The sequence below is a fragment of the Chenopodium quinoa genome, unplaced genomic scaffold, assembly GCF_001683475.1.
Source record: "Chenopodium quinoa cultivar QQ74 unplaced genomic scaffold, ASM168347v1, whole genome shotgun sequence".
In the NCBI taxonomy this organism is placed as follows: domain Eukaryota; kingdom Viridiplantae; phylum Streptophyta; class Magnoliopsida; order Caryophyllales; family Amaranthaceae; genus Chenopodium; species Chenopodium quinoa.
Window position 1 is genome coordinate 152,295 of NW_018744855.1, and position 22,667 is coordinate 174,961.

At 36.1% G+C, this 22,667-nt stretch overlaps 4 protein-coding genes across 4 annotated transcripts; all 4 read left to right on the forward strand.

The window, feature by feature from the left end:
* Nucleotides 1–1,708: 1,708 nt before the first annotated feature.
* On the forward strand, nucleotides 1,709–4,139 carry LOC110704602 (organic cation/carnitine transporter 3-like). Its single transcript, XM_021882411.1, has one exon. The coding sequence runs from the start codon at nucleotides 2,295–2,297 to the stop codon at nucleotides 3,864–3,866; it is 1,572 nt and encodes a 523-aa protein (XP_021738103.1). The 5' UTR covers nucleotides 1,709–2,294; the 3' UTR covers nucleotides 3,867–4,139.
* Nucleotides 4,140–7,947: 3,808 nt separating this feature from the next.
* Nucleotides 7,948–11,758, forward strand: LOC110704592 (cysteine-rich receptor-like protein kinase 10). Its single transcript, XM_021882402.1, has 10 exons — nucleotides 7,948–8,368; nucleotides 8,542–8,622; nucleotides 8,872–8,931; nucleotides 9,056–9,178; nucleotides 9,280–9,375; nucleotides 9,530–9,693; nucleotides 9,838–10,048; nucleotides 10,165–10,402; nucleotides 10,498–10,651; nucleotides 10,809–11,758. The coding sequence occupies exons 1-10, from the start codon at nucleotides 8,038–8,040 to the stop codon at nucleotides 11,136–11,138; spliced, it is 1,788 nt and encodes a 595-aa protein (XP_021738094.1). The 5' UTR covers nucleotides 7,948–8,037; the 3' UTR covers nucleotides 11,139–11,758.
* On the forward strand, nucleotides 11,758–17,239 carry LOC110704652 (putative receptor-like protein kinase At4g00960). Its single transcript, XM_021882471.1, has 8 exons — nucleotides 11,758–12,046; nucleotides 12,371–12,433; nucleotides 12,522–12,653; nucleotides 12,770–12,915; nucleotides 15,856–16,069; nucleotides 16,196–16,430; nucleotides 16,545–16,698; nucleotides 16,801–17,239. The coding sequence occupies exons 1-8, from the start codon at nucleotides 11,758–11,760 to the stop codon at nucleotides 17,113–17,115; spliced, it is 1,548 nt and encodes a 515-aa protein (XP_021738163.1). The 3' UTR covers nucleotides 17,116–17,239.
* A 465-nt stretch (nucleotides 17,240–17,704) lies between these two features.
* On the forward strand, nucleotides 17,705–22,654 carry LOC110704603 (elongation factor G-2, chloroplastic-like). The gene is made up of 4 exons (XM_021882413.1): nucleotides 17,705–18,044; nucleotides 19,305–20,719; nucleotides 21,021–21,533; nucleotides 22,270–22,654. The coding sequence occupies exons 1-4, from the start codon at nucleotides 17,801–17,803 to the stop codon at nucleotides 22,438–22,440; spliced, it is 2,343 nt and encodes a 780-aa protein (XP_021738105.1). The 5' UTR covers nucleotides 17,705–17,800; the 3' UTR covers nucleotides 22,441–22,654.
* The last annotated feature ends 13 nt before the right edge of the window (nucleotides 22,655–22,667 follow it).

The window sequence follows — 22,667 nt, forward strand, 5'->3', positions numbered from 1 at the left end:
TCAAAATTACGCGTCAATCAGTGGAGTTAATATAAATTTAATTTAATATTTTTACTGTACTTTCAGTTATTTTATCTAATGATTTTAGGGTATTCGTTTTTTTTGTTTTATTATTATTATTATTATTTATTATTATTATTATTATTATTTTGATGAAAAATAATAATAATAAAAAAAAAAGGATATTATTCATGTATGAAGTATATCTCCCTCAAAATTATGTGACTAATGTCACACACTCACATGATATATTTAATAGTACGTAAGGTACATTGCTTGAAAAGATTAGGTACCTACTTTTTAATATACGAAGTATAATTAGTAATTGCTGTATATTTTGTTTTTTGGTAGTACTACTTGTCTCGCTATAAAAATGGGTGTAGACTTCTGCCATATAGTTGATACAGACAGATGGTTGCAAGTTATAACTAATAGTACGTGTTAGGCATGCACCAATTAAATTTGCACAAGACATAGTATGACACTAAAAGAGGTGTCAATTTTAGATGTAGGTTTCGGAAAATATACATGATAAAGAGGTGCACTAGTTTTTTATATCCCACACCGTAATTTTTTAAGATTATAAATTTAAGGTGCTAATTGAGTAAATAAGGATCGCTGAAATTTGGCTTATTATAACTACATTTGAATTCAAGCAGAATCTCGAAAATTTGGAGCTTAAATAGATAAAACTCAACCTAAGCTTATTAATTTAGCCTTTTCTAGTTTTTTTTTTTTTTTTTTTTTTTGACAAAGAAGCCTTTTCTAGTTATAACTATATTTGCTCTAATTTTTATTAGTTTCTCAACAATTTTATTTAATTTTTTTTTATTAATATTAGGACTACACAAATTTTTATATGTGGTTGGTCACCTCGTTCCGTGTGACCGGAGTTACTTACTAATTCCGGGTTAATCGGTCGGTTAGGGATTACTCGATCAAGAGTTACTTATTATTCAAGAGTTACTCGGTCGATCAGGAGTTATTTTTATACTAGAAAACTCGCCAACTGACTAAATAACTCCAGAATAAGTAATCATTGACCGACTGAGTAACCCCTAAATTAAATAAGTAACCCCGGCAAAAACCGTTAACCGGTTGAGTAACCCAAGAATAAGTAACCATTTACCGACTATGTGACCCCTACATAATTAATCCCGACCATGGTATGGCCAATGACACAAAAAAAGCATTGTTTAGGTTAATTGTTGTACATGAAGAATTAAAAAAAAAAAAAATCAAGCTTCTTAGCTTGAGCCAATGATTTGTGCAACTCATAAAAAATATAATTTGATACATATTTTGAAAATTAATTAATTGAATAGATACATATTTTGATCTGAATTAATAGAATAGGTACATAATTTGCAATTTATAGCTAGAAAATAATTGAAGAATTCAAGAAGAATTCATTCCTCATATATATATATAAATATTAAATGTGTAGACATCTAATATGTTTTAAAATTGAGTGTTTTTATGAAACTTTTTTTTATTTTTATTTTTTTGGTCGAGTTTTATGAACTAACTTTGACACTTGCATAGAAATAAAACAAAATTTTAACTTGCCTATGTTTAACGGTATTTTTTGTGGGGATGGTGTTTAATAAATATAAGCGCAACCAATATAGTTTTAGTTAAAAGTTTTCAAAATTTGAGCTAAAATCAGTATTTTTTGATATTTATCGATCACACACAAAAAAAAAAAAAAAAAAAAAAAAAAAAAACCCACTAATATCGTTAAATTATCACCACTACCCCTAATCACTCTCCCTAAATTTGCATAACTCCCTTTATTATAAGGACAAAATGGAAACTCCAAAATTGTTAATACATACACCACAAAACTTGGAACTCCTCCTCCCTAGAGTTCTACCATTACTAAAACTAACATTATTTTAGAACGGCGAATCTTTAAAATTTCATTTAATCAAAATCAAATCATATACTCCAAAAAAATTAAATAAAATAAATCGAAATGACAAGCTGTCAAAATATAATTGGCTGGGATATCTCTGGAATTATACTGTCACCGTAGGATCATATTCATCGCCACGTCATTATCTATGACTCACGATTTTTAACTCACATGCTTCGGTCGATCCCAATTGATTTTTGTCCTTAAATGTTTCTTCATTCCCTTAAATACCTCTAACTTTTTCATCACAAATTCACAACTTTCAAGAAAATTATAAATTAATTTCTTCTACTCTATTTTATACGGAGTACTTTGTATATACTCCAAATTATTCTTCCAAATCCCCAAAAAAGCATAAACTAGAAGAAAAACAATTATGGGGGATTCTTCTCCTTTGCTTTCAAATCAAAGCGATGATCATAATTCTAGTCAATATGATTATCGTCACCCACCCCGTAATAAAAATCAAATTGTCAATGATCGAATCGAGCAATGCATCGGAAACTTAGGTTGTGCACAAGTTTTCCAGTGTATTCTCGTGTCGTTTGCTTGGGCATTCGACGCCCAGCAAACGTTTATTTCGATTTTTACTGATGCTGAGCCCGCGTGGCATTGCACGTCGGGCTCGTGTGGGACCGATATTTGTGCCATTCCTGCGGGCGCCACTTGGGAGTGGGACGCCCCCAGGAAGGCAACAATTATATCCGAGTATGGCTTGCAATGCGCCAACTCTTTTCTGACGGGGCTCCCGGCCTCATCTTTCTTTATCGGTTGTCTTATTGGTGGCCTTGTATTGGCGACGTTGGCGGACTCATGGCTCGGCCGCAAGAATCTTTTGCTGATCTCGTGCTTAGCGATGTCATTATCAGGTATATTTACAGCATTGTTCTCGGAAAATATATGGATTTACGCGCTTTTGAGATTTGTTTCGGGTTTTGGAAGGGCGGCTATTGGGACGTGTTCATTGGTGTTAGCCACCGAAGTGGTGGGTAAGCAGTGGCGTGGACAAGTTGGTGTGATTGGTTTCGTCTGCTTTTCCTTTGGTTTTCTATCTTTACCCGGTATTGCCTTTTTGACTAATGGTGAATCATGGAGAGCGATGTATATGTGGGCATCGATCCCAGCTTTGGTGTATTGTGTTCTTGTGTTTGTGTTTGTTAGGGAATCCCCGCGCTGGCTTCTTATTCGAGGGCGGCGCGAGGAGGCAATGGATGCGCTAAAAAATATCGCGACCCTACACCAAAGCCAACTCACTTTGAGTTTCTTTGGTGAAGAGGAGGCCCCTCGCGGAGATGACACTGATGTGTACTCCGCGATGAGGGTCTTAATGTCGAGGGCATGGGCCCTTCGACGTCTAGTAACGGTTTCCGTGATGTGTATTGGGATTGGAGTGGTTTATTATGGTATGCCATTAGCCCTTGGTAATTTGCCCTTTAATCTCTATGTGAGTGTCACCCTTAACGCATTGGCGGAATTGCCAGGGTCGTTTTTGACATTTGTTTTGATTAATAGACTAGATAGGAAAATTGCTGTAGTTGGGTTCACATTATTGAGTGGATTGTGCAGCATTTTGGTTGTTGTTGTAGGATATTTTGAGCAATTGATTATCCTACAAGCTGTTCTTGAGATACTTTCATTCCTTAGTGCTGTTTCCGGGTTGAACCTCATGTTGATCTTCACAATCGAGCTATTTCCTACTTGTGTTCGCAACTCGGCCGTGTCTATGGCACGTCAAGCCCTCGTGTTTGGAGGGGCTTTCGCCCCGCCTTTGGTGGCAGCAGGGCGTAAGGATCCGTTCATAGCCTACGGGGTGTTTGGGATTGTGATCGCCGGTTGTGGAATGTTCGCGATATTCTTACCGGAGACCAGGGGAACCGCGCTAGCGGATACCATGGACGAGGAGGAGGACAAGGCACAAAAGCTAGGCAGCTTCTGGGCAACTCACTAATTATTCTTTTGGAGGCTAAGGTGACTGCTTGTTAAGTTGTATGATTGATGATCTGTTTCTTGTCATTGATTATTTAGATTTTTTGGTTTGTTTGTTCTTAGGATGGGGTCAATTTTTGTGGGCAAGTAATACTAGTTGAGCGAAAAAACATAAATACCATAGATGTTATAGCTAGGTTGAGCTAGCTAGTTGGCAATTGAATGTAACATGTTACATATACATACTTTGGTGTATTCCAACTCTATAGTATGAGATGATCCACAATTTTGATTACTTTATTTGTTTACAAATTACTACTACTATTGTTTGTGTTTCCACGGTAATATTGATTGGTAAGGTACTTTAAGCTAGTACTCATTGACAATCAATAATTCCACAAAATTCAAGTGATCTCCAAAAATATTGGTAGGGAGTATATATTGACGAATCTTTGACTCACTTTATTTGGTAGTGGTAGGTTGATGTTTTAGGTTCAACTAGATTTCCATGAGGTTATGATGTTCTTGAACTATTGGTATTTCCATCAATCATTGAGCATCCTAAAATATAATATCCCTAATTTTCTATTCATATGTATTTGTTTTAGAAGAGCATTTGGAGGATTAAATTAAATAGAAGCCTTATAAAGTGGGTTCCTCTTTTGATTTCTTTGATTGAAAAGAGAAATTTTCTTAAAAACATTTATGTTTTATATACTGTACTTCGTTGTAAAATGTGTATCATGTGATATGATAGGGAGGGATAAAAGCGAGGTCAAATGAAATACATTACTTTCTATAAGTACTTGATAAACCTTTTATGTTCATATGAGAACACAAGACAGGTGGGGAAGATGCTATTGAAATTAAACCTAAGATTTATGCCAGCTAACCTAAACTAATCGACTGAAATGGGATGATGTATGTGCAGTTGTACAAGTATAATGCAAATTATGCTGATGCTTTGTTTTCACATATTATAGCTTTGGCAACCTTCATAGACTAGTCTCTAGTGAGCCCAATTAATAGACAACGTCGGTTCAAATTGTCTTTGATGTTGGGCGCCTATTTTTCGATTTTGACTCGGAAACTTTTTAAATAATCTCATTGATGATCCTCCTTCTCTACTTAATGATCAAATTAATTGTACTTATCTTACCTACTAAATAAGAATATGACATGATTATATATTTATATTCTAACATTTTGCTATGAATGAGTATTCTTACACCCAATCACTTTAGATAGCCCATACATCACTCGATCTTAGCAACATTATTGTAAAAATGTCAGTCGCAAACAAATACTAGATGTGAAATTCAACAGTAGTTTTTCCCTACCTACTATACGTTGATCAATAATGTAAAGATAGGGATAAAATTGTTGTCCTGAAAACATGATGAATTGCTTTAATGAATGGATGAAGACAAGGAAAAGACAGCCATTGGATGGCAGTAGTAATATATAATCTCAATTCAAAAATTAATAAGATGTCTTTTTTGGTAATGTATCTTCCAACTCTAGCAGGAAAAGACACCGAAGAGAATAAGTTCCTACTGGCTCAAATAAGCTACTAACTTTAGCTATTAATTAGTAGAAAAAGAGGCTAATTAATGGCGGTGTAAATGTTTTTATTGGCTTGGCTTCAAGTCAAATTAAATAGGTACTGTAGACTTTTTCATAAATTCGGCAAAGCAAACTATTGATTCAGATGTATGGCTGATATTAACGGGTTAAACAAATAAAGTGAACCAGCCAATAGTGAATCGTGAAATAAAGTGTATAGTAGACAGAATCGCTGATGTGTAAATACATGCATGGATTACATACGTATGGCCCCAGACATCTTAGGTATGTGATATTTTTAAAACCACTCTCTTCTATATAAGAATTTAATTCAAACACGATATGTATACTTGTCCGTCATTGTTTAGAATTGACAAAGATGATCACTTTATCTCCAAAACAAGGGGAGGTAAGCAGTGGTCCAAAGCTAAAGATCTGAACAACTTGAGCTAAAGAATCTTGGAAGATCTTACAAATTGAACTAATTTTTATCGAAAACAACTTATACCGACCATTCCAATTGCCAGCTTCATAACTTCATTTAGATGTTTGAGCATTAATATTGGTGGACATTTTTTTTATATTCAAAATTCATGCAAATATTTAAGGGTGGCAATCACGACTTATATTTTTCAATTATAAAGCATCCCTTTCAAGAAACGAAAGATATGGATTTTTAAGTTGGAAACTTAATTGATTGATATTTGATAAGGTCGAATAAAGTAGGAAGTTATATTATGAATTTAATAGCAACTGAAAGTAATTCATTAGCAGCACGTAGTGCAGACAGCTTAGCTCCCTGAATCGATCATTATCATTATGTCGTCAATATAATCAACAAAAACTCTATGATTCCATTCCAAACACGCACATTAGGCTAAGAAAGAAGGAAGAAAGTCTGTATCTATCCACACACACACAAAAATTAATATATTAATCAGTAATTGAAAAGTACTTAGGATGTAATTAGTTTAGACTCGATATATTGAAGTCTAAAATCCAAACTTGAATCCAAAATTTTGAAAATTTTAGAATGAATATCATTCACATTATGAAATTAGTGATACTCAATTTGTTGTTTTATTTTAATTTTTATGCAGTACAACAATAGTTTGATTGAAACCTTTGTGTCGAGACATAACTTTGGCCATCAATATCTCTAATTATGTATTAATAATAATTACTACCTTTAATTTATTTCATATTATTTTTGATGAAACTACTCACACTTTATATCAAATTGTTACAAATAATATGAAATAGAGGTAGTATTATAAGGTATTTCAAACTAAATTGTGACTAATCCAACATATTACATAATAGCTTGTGATTTTGATATAGTAGTGAAAAATTAATTCAAAGTTAGTATAAGAATTGACAAATTGTTGTATTTAAAAAGAAACAGAGAGGCTAAGGCTAACTGATTAATTGACAAGAGAATAGTAAGAACTAAAATATAATTTAAAAGATCAAAATTGGTCCTTCAACAAAAAGAAAATAGTGTTTAGGGGTATGATGACATCTACGTATTAGTAATCAAAACAAACACCCAAATTGTTTGTTTGGACTTAATGTCCCTGAATCACTAATGCATGAAAGTGGCATAATGGGCTTTAGTGAAAGTCAAAAATCTCAAAATATGGCCTATTGTAGATGGTAACGTTATTTGTTGGTCCACTAAACCTCAAAATATGGGCCTAATGGGCTGAGTTGTTACCAAAGTACCTGTAATATATATTTCAAAAAAATGTACTAGTATAAGTTATGTTGGTTGGTGTATTAGCTTTCCGGAGTACAGCGAGGTGCAGAATAATACTGTGTTATATTGTCGATATTGATATTAATTTTCAACAGCAAGTTGAAGCTGCTAATCTTGTTATTGATATAGAATTAAGCAATTTGCTACTTAAAAATGATGCTAAAATATATCCTCAACGCCTGTAAACTTCTGTTCGCAGGCATCACCATAACTTTGATTATCTTAATCAAGCTTACAACAATACTATATTAACCAATTACCAACCATAATTGACTTTGAAATGTATGTCCAGTATCCTATATCAATGGCTTACATTGCGTTAGTAACTTAGCAAGTACTTCCGTTTATTAGGCTAAAGCATGAGAGGAAGAAAATTATTAATCAATGTAGAATTAACTAATAAATACATAGAATTTGAATGGAATATTGGTTATCATTAGAAACTATAACATTTATTATAAGAGATCAAATTGACAAAAATAAACGAAACTAAAAGCATGGAACTTCATGATCATCGATCGAGGAGAAGTTAGTTGTGAGCAATTGTCAAAATGTCTTAACTAGTTAATTTTAGCTGGCATGTTACAGATAGTGCTATATATATTAGGGAGATGAATGTAAAGTCAACTCAAGTAGTATAAATCTAGAAGTACAAACGTAGTTATGCACATGGGACATCTTTGTCAAGAATTAGAACAAGTCAATGAATAAAGTCAATTCAAATTTATACTTAAACTCCATTATTATTATTAACAATATACTCCTTATGAAGTTATGATCTTACTCAATGCACGCATATCTTTGCTTCCTCTAGTACAAAAAAATATACGAACAAGCTAAGTAGTTCATATTCGACGATTAGTCGATCATGAAGTCTACGGCAGAACAGATGAAGGTGGTCCCAATCGCAACGGCTATAAGGCTAGTACTAGTGTTGCTAACAATGCAATTTATGGCAATATCAGCACAAGAAGATTCTACAATGTTAGGGATGTGTTGGCAGAGGTTGTCAAATTGTAATGCTGCGTCGACGGCTTCGAATATGTGCTGTACTGTACTCAAGGAAGATATACGAGAAGACAGGGAGTGTTTTTGCAACGTCAAGTCTATTATCAATGCAAATGTCACTCTTGCCAACACTATGTCTCAACTTCTCTTGGTTTGTGGAGTCCCATCTTCTTATAACACATTATGTCCTGGTAATGTAATTTTGGTAACACTATTATGCTATCTAACATTTCATTCAATTTGTGAAGGGAAATTAATTTGACGATCAATTTCCTTATGATTTTGGTTCAGTGAGAATTAAGAGTACGTATCACTAATTGCATCTTATTTATCTTCCATTTCTCCAAATCCCTTAATTGGTCAGACAACGAAGCGCCTTCACCAACTTTACGTCGTGTGCCATCGCAAAGCCCTACCACCTTGGATGTGCCATCTACACCAATCGGTATAGTATTGTGATATTGTCGTTGTGATCTTCAATTCTACTGTTTACATCTTGATTTACTTATAAATAGATAGATTTAAATGCACGCAAAGCTTAAAGCTTGATTTAATTTTAAAATGATAACCAATTGTAAAGAGTACATGTAAATAATTAATCTGTATTTTTGACATTTTTACCTGAGATCAAGTTAAAGTTGAACATTATTAGTAGGAAGATAAATCACTAACTTGCTTTGTGCATATATAGCAGATACTTCATCAGATGAGACTAGTTCTCTAGATTCAACAACATCTTCCTCATCAATTCGAGGTAATACTTGTATATACTAGTAAAAATAATCTACTGAAAAAGGTATGAAGTACTTTTTTTTTTTTTTTGTTACTTTATTTATCATGTTTGGTCATTGTAATTTGTACTGCACTTTGTTGTACAGGGAAACTTCATATAATAATTCCTGCTGTCGTCGTTGCAATCGTGGCCATGGTTGTGATCGTGACACTAGTCATATGCTTATGCGTTTGTAAGAAAAAACCGAAACCAGAAAAACCTGAAGATGGTAATCATCAAAGCTAATATAGTTGTATATATTAGAATGCCTAATAATTTTACTTATGTAATGCGATCCTTGATTTTATTTTTTCTTGTGTATGTATATAGTGCATGGACTTGTGCAAAAATATGATGCCGCCCTTCCAACTATGACTCCATCTTTCGTAGTTCCAATATCAAATGTCACAAATGATTCTATCTATGGTAATGCTTTTATAACTCGTCTAAATTTAGTTGTCACATCACTAGTTTAAATTACAATATCTATTACTCTATAAGTGAAGACTAAAAAAGGGCATATATATGTATGAATCTATGGTTAATTTAGATCTTTTGATTCTTTATTTATGCGTTATAGAAGGGAATTTGGTTTCTGGTGAATTGCCTCAAACTCCTGCATCAAAGAATGAATTCGTGACTGCTGAATCGTTGCAATATGACCTAAGAACTCTCCAAACAGCCACTAACAACTTCTCTGATCATCTAAAAATCGGTCGTGGTGGATTTGGTGTTGTTTACAAGGTAACTAGGTTTTTCTTGGCTCGCCGCTGTTCACCTCAGTCCAAATACTACTCATTATATGACCAACTTCAAATTCATTTACATCTATTGTTATATTAGAGAAACTAATATATATTCCAAAAATTTATGTTTGTTTTTGGTCAGGGGACATTAGAGGATGGTAGAGAAATAGCTGTGAAAAGACTATCGAACAGCTCTAGGCAAGGTGAAAAGGAATTCAAGAATGAGGTGGTACTATTAGCAAAGCTTCAACATAAAAATTTGGTTAGGTTAGTTGGATTTTGTGTAGCAGATACAGAGAAGCTACTCGTATACGAGTTCGTGCCTAACAAGAGCCTAGACTACTTCCTATTTGGTATTGTACTCTAAAACCTGTTAATCTGTTTTAGTGTAGTGTACTCGAGAGAATTATGTCATTTATGTGATTCCTAACTTGGGAATTCCGGAATTTGTATGACTAATGACATACAGATCCTGAAAAACAAGCGCAAATGAATTGGTCAATGCGCTACAATATTATAAAAGGCATTGCTCGAGGAATGTTGTACCTTCATGAAGACTCCCCTGTTAGAATTATTCATCGCGATCTCAAAGCTGGCAATGTGTTGTTGGATGCGGAGATGAATCCAAAAATTGCTGATTTTGGCATGGCCAGGATATGTTCTTTTGAACAGACACATATAGATACATGTCGCGTTGTTGGTACTTAGTAAGTCATCTATATAACAGTCTACGCTTATTGAATTGTAAGAGTATGGTTCTATATATGTGTGCCTTATTTTGTTATGTTTTCATGAATTGCAGTGGTTACATGGCTCCTGAGTATTTACTTCACGGACAGTTCTCCACGAAATCAGATGTATACAGTTTTGGCGTGTTAGTGTTAGAAATTGTAAGTGGGAGAAGGGTCAACAGTTTTCTTTACCAATCTGAAGCAGGCGAAAACCTTTTGATCTATGTGAGTTTACATTATACTCGGTAAATGTTTTTGCTAAAGAAAAATTATTAAATCTTAGTTAGGCTACCTATTAAAATTACTGCTAAATGGACATATTATACATGTAATTGTACTTTACCATATTATGCTGATAGATTTTATATCATGTATATATCAGGCCTGGAAATGTTACTTGGAAGAAAGAACATGGGAGCTCATAGATAAAACATTAAGTGATTCATGCTCAAATGACGAAGTCATGAAATGCGTGAATTTAGGCCTAATGTGTGTACAAGAGGACGTTACTAGAAGGCCTATAATGGACACAATAGGTCACATACTAAGCTCTAACTATATCGCGTCTAAGGCTCCTTCAATGCCGCCTCAACCCCCATCGTTCTTGTACAGCAGCAGTTCAGATCTATCGGCGACAAGAAGCAACACTAGTTCATTGCCATCTACAACAACAAGAAGTGACTCACATTCACTACCATGGTCTACAAACTGATAGGAAGTTCATTTACTTTGGATCTTAATTGATGAATTGAAACAATTTATTTTCTTGGATAACATCTATATATAAGCAAAATTTCCCCTGTTTTTCAACTATACAAGGCATCTTTATAAAGTACAGAGTATGTATGCATTTTTCACTTCAATGTTATATTCTCTTTTTACCATAATTTATTATGTGGATATATATTCTACATAGACACATAGTATCATATTCTATATGCTCATATATTTATTGAAAGCACCTCAAATAAGAAAATGAGCAAAATTTATAGGTTTTTTTTTTATTTATTTATTTATTTGTTTTTTTTTTAAAAAGGAGCAAAATATTTACATGATTTTTTAAATTGAAGTGGAGAAAGAGCTAATATGATGGCCATCCATGAATGTAGCTAGCTATTGACCAATTAGTACAGACACCTTCAAATAGAAAGCAAGTTGATAATTATTTTTTAAAATTCAAACGTGACCCCATTTCTACTAGTAGACTTTTGATGCATCTTTCATCTTGACCTTATGAAAAAATATTTAATGGAAGTTAGAGAATACAATTAAGTTAGAGATTACAGAAAGTTAGAGAAGAAAGAAATATTTCCAAAAAAAAGCTAAAAAAAATGAGAAAGAAAGAAGAGAACTGGAACAGTTACAACTCCAACATGGAAGTGTTATTGTCAATGATGTTAGGAATTATTTGTTTGTCAATACTTACTCCTTCATCAGCCCAAGATATAGTTAACGAGAAAAATATGCCGGCGTGTTGGGTAAACATAACGAACTGTATGCAAGATCATTTAGACAGGAGTGGATCAGAGCCACAATATAATTCATCAAGCTCGATGTTTAACTTGAGCGAGTTCCTGTGCTGCCCTCTCATACAGCAGACTTCTCAGACAGAGAAGCAGTGTTTCTGTTTTTGTCAACACCTTCCTTAATCAAAATCTCTCTTATGAATCCAATGTAACATTCGTCTTGAGTTATTGCCAGGTTGCGAATTCCCTTACTTCTCTTAATACCTACTGCCAAGGTACGTTTTTCTTTACATTGCTACATAATACTCCCTCCGTCCTTTTATTAGAGTCTCATTTCTAACATTTATTACTCACATAATAAAGAGAAATGAGACTCTAATAAAAGGACGGAGGGAGTATAATATGCTGTAATATCCATTATACAATACAAGCGTTGTATAGTTGAAGGGTAATTATGATAATTTGTTTTGTCCAACAGCTGGATCACCTCCTCCAGATGCTATTGCTTCCGGATCATCATCGTCTCCAATTCTTACTTCAGGTAAGATATCTTTTTGGAATGAGCTTTCCACAAGCTAAGGCAATATGACTTCACAAATTGAGTTTTGAGACTGGCTGTTTTGCTGCAGGAAAACTCAAAATTATTATTCCTGTTGCTGCATCATCAGTATTCATCATACTTTTGGTAATAAGCATAGTTATAGCACTTAAGTGTCGGAAAGGCAAGAAGAAGCCTGAAGATGTAGCAAATTCTCAAAGTGGTAACAATCTTAATTAAAAACTTGTAGATTGAAGACTTGAGCTTAATTAAATTAGTAATAATGTTAAGAAATCTCGCTTATTAGCTTTTTTTTTTTTTTTTTTTTGGATGCTGCAGCAGGGGATGTGCCTCCTCCACTTACAGATGATCAAAGTGTTATAGTTGAGTCCTTGCAATATGAATGGGAAGCCCTCAAGGCCGCCACTAAAAACTTCTCCGATGATCACATGATTGGTCAAGGGGGATTTGGCATCGTATACAAGGTACATTGTAAAATATTAATTAGGAATATTTGCTTATCTTAGGCAACTAAATATCTTAAACAAATAATATCAAATCCTCCAAATTTATCTTAACACCCCCTCAAGTTGGAGCATGGTGGGGATCGTAAATGCCCAACTTGGACAATAGAAAATGAAACTGTCTCTTGCCAAGAGCCTTAGTAAAAATATCCGCCAACTGAGTATCTGTAGGCACATATGATGGTGCAATTAAGCCTTCCGTGATAGCATCTCTCACAAAATGACAGTCAACCTCTATGTGCTTTGTTCTTTCATGAAAAAACGGGTTTTTAGCAATATGCAGAGCCGATTGACTGTCACAAAATAGAGGAATAGCTTTGGGATGATGTACTCCCAAGCTATATATTAAGCCTTTCAACCACTTCAATTCACAGGTTGCCAATGTCATACAACGATATTCGACCTCTGAAGACGACGTAGAGACCGTTGGCTGTTTTTTCGTCTTCCAGGAAATAGGAGATTGGCCTAAGAACACTAGCCAACCCGTCACCGAGCGCCGAGTGAGGGGACAAGCGGCCCAATCTGAGTCACACCACCCCTTAAGCGTCAAATCATTATCTGCACGTAGCAAAATCCCTTTCCCGGGAGTACCCTTCAAGTATCGAACCACACGCAAGGTCGCGTCCCAATGTTCTATTCGTGGACTCTGCATGAACTGAGATAAGATGTGCACGGAATAGGTAAGGTCTGGCCGTGTCACAACAAGATAGACCAACCGTCCAACTAGGCGACGATAAGGCTCCGGATCCGCAAGGAAATCACCCGTTGCGTTACCCAATTTGTGATGTTGTTGCATCGGAAAATCACTAGGCTTTGCACCTGTCAAGCCTGCCTCCGAAATTATGTCTAGCGTGTATTTTCGCTGACACAAAAATAAACCTATCGCACTCCGAGCTACCTCGATGCCAAGAAAATATTTTAAGGGACCCAAGTCTTTCATTTTAAAACAATCACCCAAATATGACTTAAAAGCCAATAATGCAACGGAATCATTTCCAGAAATAATCAAATCATCAACATAGACCAACACATTGATCTGAACTCGCCCTTTAAAAAGCGTAAACAAAGAATAATCAGAGTAGGATTGATGAAAACCTACCCTTTCAAGGCTGCAGTAAGCTTGGCATACCAACAACGAGGAGCCTGCTTCAAACCATATAGAGACTTCTTCAAACGACACACCAACTTGGGATTGTTGCTTTCGAACCCGGGAGGTAATTTCATGTACACCTCTTCGTTAAGATCACCATGTAAAAATGCATTCTGCACATCCATCTGATGTAATTCCCAGTTCTTGCAAGCAACTATAGCCAAGAAAGCTCGAACAGTTGTCATCTTTGCAACCAGAGCAAAAGTCTCATTGTAGTCAATGCCTTCAATTTAATGATTTCCAAAAATCACCAATCTTGACTTCAACCGTTCAACATCACCATTGGACAAATATTTGGTCTTATAGACCCATTGACTACCAAGAGCTCGTTTACCGGGAGGCAACTCTTCCAAAACCCAAGTCCCATTATTTTCTAAGGCTCGGATTTCTTCTTGCATCGATTTTCTCCAACCGTCATGCCTCATTGCTTCCTTGAAGGATTTCGGATCAGTACCCGAAATAACAGCTGCAAGAAAATGACGGTACTTGACAGAAAAATTATCACAATTAATATAGTGTGCTATAGGATACGGGGTACCTGACTTTAGCTGTGGAGACGGTGTAGGCGAAGATGGACTTTGAGCAATAACAGTGTGATTGACATAATCTCGTAAAAGGACCGACGGAATCTTTTCACGCGAACCCCGTCCTAATTCTGCCGAATCTGCGGACTGTACGACTGACTGCTGGCTGTCTCTGGACTGTTCTGGCTGAGCAGTAACCAGCTGGGCAGGTTGACCCTGGGGATGAACTTGCTGCCTCTGCTGGGCAGTCTGTCCCTGGGGATGATCTGTCTACCTCGGCAGGGCAGGCTGCTCCTGGGGCTTGTCTTGCTGCCTCGGTGGGGCATAATTGGTTCATGGCGAAAGAGCTCCTCCCATAAAGCATTCAATTGGCCATAATAAGTAGAAACGGACATGGATTTTGTTTGTTCACAACGTGCTATAGAAGATTTCAATTGATGAATCCGAGGGCCATTAACCAACGCAAAACGCTGTTGAAGATGATCCCAGAGTTTCTTGGCCTCTCGATATTTTGTCAAGGTGGATTTTACCTCTGGATCGATTGTATTCATGATCCAAGATACCAACATTGCATTGATAGTGGTCCAATCGGACTGAGTACAAGGAGAAACAGGACCTGAGATAGTACCATCCAAGAATTCATATTTCCGGCGAGCTTCCAATGCCATACGAATATCGGCAGCCCAATCATCATAGTTGTCACCCTTTAGACGGGTCGGAGTAATAAAATCGCCAGGTCTATCTTGTGATCCTAGGTAAAACGGGGAGGTTGATTCAATTTTTGGTGGTGGTGGGGGTGGTGGCGGTGTATCACCTGCCATGGCTTATACTGTGTTTAAGAAAAAAAAAATCTAGCTCCGATACCATGTAAAATATTAATCAGGAATATTTGCTTAACCTTCATTCATGGCTCTTGACCTAAATATATAGAGTAATACAAGATAAATATGGCAAGAATATTCTCAATATTATCTAGCTTATCTTAGGCAACTAAATATCTTAACCAAATAATATCAAATCATATCAAATCCTCCAAATTTATCTTAACATACATACAAGGAGGAATGATACCAAAATGCCAAATAGACTAGTTGACATCCACACCAAAATAAAACTCTGTGTTTCTATGATTCTTTTGTACTTACAACAAATAGATTTACTAGATAGTAGATTAGTAGATGTAATACTTAATTTATTTCAATAATTGGCTCTTTATTTTTTGTTTAGGGCACTTTACAAAATGGACAAGAAGTTGCAGTAAAAAGGCTATCAAGCGGGTCATGCCAAGGTGAAAAAGAATTTAAAAATGAGGTTGCATTGGTAGCCAAGCTTCAACATAGAAATCTAGTGAAGCTTGAAGGATTTTGCTTGGCAAAGAAAGAAGAAAAGTTACTCGTGTACGAGTTTGTGGCTAACAAAAGTCTTGACTACTTCCTCTTTGGTGATATTTTTATTATTACTCTTTCTGTTCCTTTCTATTCTTTACATATATTCTATTTTACGTGTTCCCTTTTATCATGTTGAATTATGCTTCATCTAGTTACTTCAAATCTTCAATGTGTTACAGATGCTGAAAAGCAAAGACAATTGGATTGGCCAAAGCGATATGACATTATAAAAGGCATTGCTCGAGGATTGCTCTACCTTCATGAAGACTCTCCCATCCGAATTATCCATCGTGATCTCAAGGCAGCCAATGTTTTGTTAGATGAGGAAATGCATCCTAAAATTGCAGACTTTGGCATGGCTAGGATTTTTGACGAAAAAACCTATTGCCATACAAGCAGAATTATTGGGACTTAGTAAGCTAAAATAATTATTAATTTCTATAAGCTTGATCAAAATGAAAAAAAAAGGGGGATATGTAAATGTATGGCGTTACTAAGCATATTTTTTCTCTGTTTCATTATTTGCAGTGGTTATATGGCTCCGGAATATATAATTCATGGACAATTCAACGTAAAATCAGATGTCTACAGCTTTGGCGTGCTAATTTTAGAGATTTTGAGTGGAATAAGGATAAGTGCCACGAGCTATCAATCAGGCATGACTGAAAACCTTCTAAGCTATGTGAGTACATTAACGTTAACACCAAAATTATGTTGATATTTACAAATCTAAGTTTGTAAAAAAAGGAATCACTAAACTTAAATATTGGTGTTATAATTGCAGGGATGGAAATGTTGGAAAGATGGGAGATCATTGGAATTTATAAATCCAACACTAAGAGACTCTTGCTCGAAAACCGAAATCACGAGTTGTATACACCTAGGTTTGTTATGTGTCCAAGAAGATATGAGGAAGAGACCTAGCATGTCAACTATAGCTCTTATGCTCAACTCTAATTTCGCAGTTGGAGCTTTGTCAATGCCCCAACCTCCTGCTTTCATGTATAGTGGAAATGCAGGTCAATCAACAATGAGTAACACGGCTTCAATTCCATGGTCTAGTGGAGCATCAACCAATGACTCGAATACTATGTTGTGACAAAATTAACAATATGTTAGCACATACGAGATTTTTTATGTTTCATAACCATACCCGGTCTATACCATTTCATAGCTCCTAGTTTTTCCTTATAAGAATGCTTAAATTTTGCATTTATGTTTTATAGCCATACTCTACTCTACTCTTCGAGTTTTTCTTGTAATATTTTTGCTAATGTCAACCTCAAATTTAATAACCCAAAACACTTAACCAAGCAATGTTAGCCAAGTAATTTTCGCAACTCGTAAACCAAAGCACGCAAATCAAAGCATTTTTTGCACGCAAGCCAAGGTATTTCAAGTCATTTTTGACGAATTTTGACCATAATTCGATCTTTAAGAGCCAAAATGAACTCTATAACCTTAATGGAATAATAAAGGCATTTCTATTATGAGATTATTGTTTGATTTGTTGAAAGAGGTGTAACTCAAATAACAAAGGCTAATACAAAGCCACGATGTTAATTGTTCATTTATGGATGAGAAAAATTTGGGCCAAAAGGACCCACAAAAATTTCAAGTTGCAAACAATTTATCCTATTAGCCAATTATCCGAAAGCCCCAATATCAGAACTCAACCTCACAATTTGTTATTTATCATCAAATTTTCTCATAAAATTAAAACTTCTAGCAGACCTCACAGAAGTGAGGTTAGAGAGAAGATAGATAATAAAAAGTGAGTAAAAATGGCGGCAGAATCAATGAGAATTACAGGAACACTTGAACCCCTTTGCAATATCAATAATGGGTCTCAAAATAAGCTACTTTCTCTCTCCTCCTCCCACCACCACAGTCGCCGCCGTCTCAACGTGTCTTCTTCTCTCTCCTCCTTCTTCGGGGGTGTTCGAATCAGCAGGTGTAATTCCAGAAATGCCCCTGCTTTGCAGCAACAGAGGAGGAAGTTCTCTGTTTTTGCCATGGTTGCTGATGGTAATATGCTTGTTTCTTTAATATATTGGCGCCCTTTGTGTATTATGTGATGTGGGTTTTTAATTTCTGGAATTTTTTGTGAGTACCCATTTGGTTTTATTGTGTAATTATTGAGATAATTTACTGTTTTGGGGTTCTAGAATTTGGGTTAGTTTTGGCTATAATTGCTCAGGTTAGTTTCAAATTCAATTGTAATTGTGATGTTGTGCTTAATTGAGCTGATAGTTGTTGATTAATGTTAGAATTGATTCTGATAAAGATGTTAATTAAAATTTAAACTTATTTAAGCATTTAATGAGGAAACTGGGTTTTCCCAGAAGAAGAGAGGTGAGGGTGAAGTCTGTTATGAATTCGTTAGTGTATTAAAATGGGAAAATGTTGCCCTATTATATTCTGAGTAACCAATCTTCCTGTAGTTCCCTCACAATTTTGTGAAGTTTCTGCTATGCTAATTGCATATTCGGTAGTAATGTTCATAACGTGGCCCATAAGTTTGGCTCATTGGCTTACAAGGGAAATTGGCTGAAAGGTTTGGTCTTTTCAATTTTCATCCTTGCATCTATCACCTTTGCCAAATGTTTCCCGTTTCCGTCTCTCTGAATGGGCTGTATGACTCTTTTGTTGGGACGTTTCTCTTACATTACAAAGAGAAAATTTATGTTAATAATGATGCTGTAATTTCATCATTACTCATGGTCTTAACCATATGGGCATAACTGTGAATAAAAATGAAAAACAAACTTGTATCTCTTTCACTTTTCTCTGTATTTGACATGTATCAAGTTTTCGCTAAATTTGTGCTGTTACTATTGCCTTTGAATTCTAGCTTATAGTGGAAAAGGTAACTACTTTCCAGGGTTAATATGCTATAACTTGGACTTATAATGAATGAACCATGCCAATTTGTTTAGCATAGTAGTATTGAACTTGAGTTCCTCATGCACATGCATCTTTTTTCTCACAAATTCATTGGTTAGAGCTTGGAAGAAGAATTTTCGTTTTGTAACGTGGGAGTATGAGGATATCCTTGTAGAGACCTTGCCTACGGTTTATTTTTCCTTTGTGGTATTTCAATGGGCAAAGTAGGATGAATCTCTTCCTTATGAGAGGTCATTTAAGTCTATAACTGTGATGTGTGATTAATATACTTGTCAAGCTCGTATGTACTATTGCTTATCGCGACTTTGCGAGTTTGTGATGCCTGTCAGACTTCATTTCTTGTCTGCTGACTTGGAAAATATAATTTTTGTTTTGTGCCAGAGGGCAAGAGGAAAATTCCACTGAAAGATTATCGTAATATTGGAATTATGGCTCATATTGATGCTGGGAAAACTACTACAACTGAGAGGGTCCTGTTCTACACAGGCCGGAACTATAAGATTGGTGAGGTGCATGAAGGAACAGCAACTATGGATTGGATGGAGCAAGAACAAGAAAGAGGGATCACAATCACTTCTGCAGCAACTACAACCTACTGGAATAATCATCGCATCAATATTATTGACACTCCTGGCCATGTCGACTTCACTTTGGAGGTCGAGCGGGCTCTGAGAGTGTTGGATGGTGCTATATGCTTGTTTGACAGTGTTGCTGGGGTGGAGCCACAATCTGAAACTGTGTGGAGGCAAGCAGATAAATATGGTGTGCCCCGTATATGTTTTGTTAATAAGATGGATCGTCTAGGTGCAAATTTCTTCAGAACAAGAGATATGATTGTCACTAATTTGGGTGCAAAGCCCTGTGTAATTCAATTGCCTATTGGTGCGGAGGACAATTTCAAGGGAGTCATTGATCTTGTGAAAATGAGAGCTGTGGTGTGGTCAGGGGAGGAATTGGGTGCAAAATTCAGTTATGAGGAAATTCCCGCAGATCTTCAGGAAATGGCTGCAGATTATCGGGCGCAGCTGATAGAAACTGTAGTAGAATTAGATGATGAGGCTATGGAGGGCTACTTGGAAGGAAAAGAGCCTGATGAGGAAACAATCAAGAAACTAATTAGGAAAGGAACCATCTCAGCCAGTTTTGTTCCTGTTATGTGTGGTTCAGCCTTTAAAAATAAGGGTGTTCAGCCTTTGCTTGATGCCGTAGTAGATTATTTGCCTTCACCTCTTGAATTGCCCCCAATGAAGGGTTCTGATCCAGAAAATCCTGAATTGGAAATAGCGAGGGAGCCAAGTGATGATGCACCATTTTCTGGCTTAGCTTTTAAGATCATGAGCGATCCATTTGTGGGTTCTCTTACATTTGTGAGAGTCTATTCGGGCAAACTAGCAGCCGGATCTTATGTATTGAATGCAAACAAGGGGAAGAAAGAAAGAATTGGTAGGCTTCTGGAAATGCATGCCAACAGCAGAGAGGATGTTAAGGTGGCATTAACAGGTGATATTGTTGCACTTGCTGGACTAAAAGACACCATCACAGGTGAAACACTCTGTGATCCAGAAAAGCCTGTTGTGCTTGAACGTATGGATTTCCCTGATCCTGTCATTAAGGTGGCTATTGAACCCAAGACTAAAGCTGATATTGACAAAATGGCAACTGGTCTGATAAAGCTTGCTCAAGAAGATCCTTCTTTCCACTTCTCACGTGATGAAGAAATCAACCAGACAATCATTGAAGGAATGGGAGAGTTACATCTTGAGATTATTGTTGATCGGCTCAAAAGAGAATTTAAGGTGTGTATCAGTGTTTATTAATTGCATTTGTTTTTATGTCATGTTTGACTCATTTTCTGCATGCCTGCACAAGCTGTCTCTACATTTTTTTGACTCCTTTGCTTGCATCTATGTCATTTATAACCATCTCATCTATTGATTGTAGCACAAAATGCAAATATTTGATTGTTTTCTTGCCAAACCTATTGATTTAATAAGCTTTTCCAACATCTGCTAATTGTTGTACTGGTGTGGAGTTGCCCTTTTCCCCTAATTATGTTGTAGTTAATAACCTGATTTTCTTATCTGCCGCTTTATACAGGTTGAGGCCAATGTTGGCGCACCACAGGTTAACTACCGTGAGAGTATTTCTAAAGTTTCTGAAATCAAGTATGTTCACAAGAAACAGTCAGGTGGCCAAGGACAGTTTGCCGACATCACTGTGCGATTTGAACCTTTAGAGGCTGGAAGTGGATATGAATTTGTCAGTGAAATCAAGGGTGGTGCAGTGCCCAAGGAATATATCCCTGGAGTCATGAAGGGATTGGAAGAGTGCATGAGCAATGGTGTGCTTGCAGGTTTTCCTGTAGTTGATGTACGTGCCGCATTAGTGGATGGTTCTTACCATGATGTTGACTCGAGTGTCTTAGCTTTCCAACTGGCAGCCAGAGGGGCTTTCCGGGAGGGAATGAGAAAGGCCGGTCCAAAGATGTTGGAACCAATTATGAAGGTTGAAGTAGTTACACCTGAAGAACACTTGGGAGATGTTATTGGTGACCTGAACTCCAGGAGAGGGCAAATCAACAGCTTTGGTGATAAGCCTGGTGGTCTCAAGGTATGTTCGCCTTGTCATTGTTATATCACTTGGTACTTATCCACTTCTCCTTGTTATTTTTCTTCCTTCAATCGTTTGTATCTGTTTTTTCAAGCTTATGGTTTTAATGACCATCACCAAAGAGTGAAAGTTATAGGCTTGAACTTAATCTCATCCAATTCTTTGGGTGCTGGCCATGCTGCTCTTAAAACTATGCCTCGTCTTGTTTTCAAAAACACTATGGCTGATGTAAAAGAGGGAATGTCAGTGTATATTAACACCATGCCAAACAGATCTTACCTTAGAATGTATGGCCAACTTTTAGGAAATTTGTAATATTATAAAAAAAAATATCCTTGGTTCCATTTGAGGCAAAAGGACAGGGATTGCTTAGATTGTAGAGAATAAGGTTAAGTAGAGGATGAGAGATACTCCAGAGAAAATTCAGGATTACCTGAAATAAGGTAGCCACTTATTGAGATGTATTTTTTCAGGATAATCTGAAGCTTAGATTGGCCTCAATTAGACACTGGCTGCCAATAGCAATCATGAACTTCGGCTTGGTAGTAATCATGAATTTTCAGAATCAATTATCATTTTTAGCTCAGCTAGTATAACTGTAGAAGGGTGGAAATTATCTGGAGCTCATTAAGAATCTAATTTGCAATGTTGGCTCGCTTTTGAAGGGACAGAATATTTGCCTCATCTAAATGCTAAATTGTGTTGTTACTCATGAATCACCCTTGAATATGTGCAGGTAGTAGACGCCCTTGTTCCATTGGCTGAGATGTTTCAATACGTGAGTACATTGCGAGGAATGACTAAAGGGCGGGCGTCCTACACAATGCAGCTAGCTAAATTCGATGTTGTTCCTCAGCATATCCAGAACCAGCTCGCGGCTTCAAAGGAAGAATTGGTGTCTGCTTAACTTACTACTGCACAATCTGTTAGGTCCCAGTGACAAGAGATTTTGCTGATATCTTGTATTTTAAACATTGATTTTGATATATTCAGCTTTGGTTATGTTTGGCGTCAGCTTACAGCTTTTGTATAGGTAGTCATCATTTGTCAGAAAGATCTCAAATGTAGCACAAAACTCAGTAATATATAATCTGTAAAAGTTGATTAAATTTTTGGAAGTATTTTTTGCTCGTT

Excerpts from the sequence above, each read along its gene's own strand:
- LOC110704603 (XM_021882413.1), top strand. The coding sequence starts at position 17,801 with ATGGCGGCAGAATCAATGAGAATTACAGGAACACTTGAACCCCTTTGC. Across the intron at positions 20,720-21,020 it reads GGCTCAAAAGAGAATTTAAG|GTTGAGGCCAATGTTGGCGC; the intron begins GTGTGTATCAGT and ends CGCTTTATACAG. Across the intron at positions 21,534-22,269 it reads ATAAGCCTGGTGGTCTCAAG|GTAGTAGACGCCCTTGTTCC; the intron begins GTATGTTCGCCT and ends GAATATGTGCAG.
- LOC110704602 (XM_021882411.1), top strand. The coding sequence starts at position 2,295 with ATGGGGGATTCTTCTCCTTTGCTTTCAAATCAAAGCGATGATCATAAT.
- LOC110704592 (XM_021882402.1), top strand. The coding sequence starts at position 8,038 with ATGAAGTCTACGGCAGAACAGATGAAGGTGGTCCCAATCGCAACGGCT. Across the intron at positions 8,932-9,055 it reads ATCTTCCTCATCAATTCGAG|GGAAACTTCATATAATAATT; the intron begins GTAATACTTGTA and ends TTTGTTGTACAG. Across the intron at positions 9,694-9,837 it reads GATTTGGTGTTGTTTACAAG|GGGACATTAGAGGATGGTAG; the intron begins GTAACTAGGTTT and ends GTTTTTGGTCAG.
- LOC110704652 (XM_021882471.1), top strand. The coding sequence starts at position 11,758 with ATGAGAAAGAAAGAAGAGAACTGGAACAGTTACAACTCCAACATGGAA. Across the intron at positions 12,434-12,521 it reads GTCTCCAATTCTTACTTCAG|GAAAACTCAAAATTATTATT; the intron begins GTAAGATATCTT and ends GTTTTGCTGCAG. Across the intron at positions 12,916-15,855 it reads GATTTGGCATCGTATACAAG|GGCACTTTACAAAATGGACA; the intron begins GTACATTGTAAA and ends TTTTTTGTTTAG.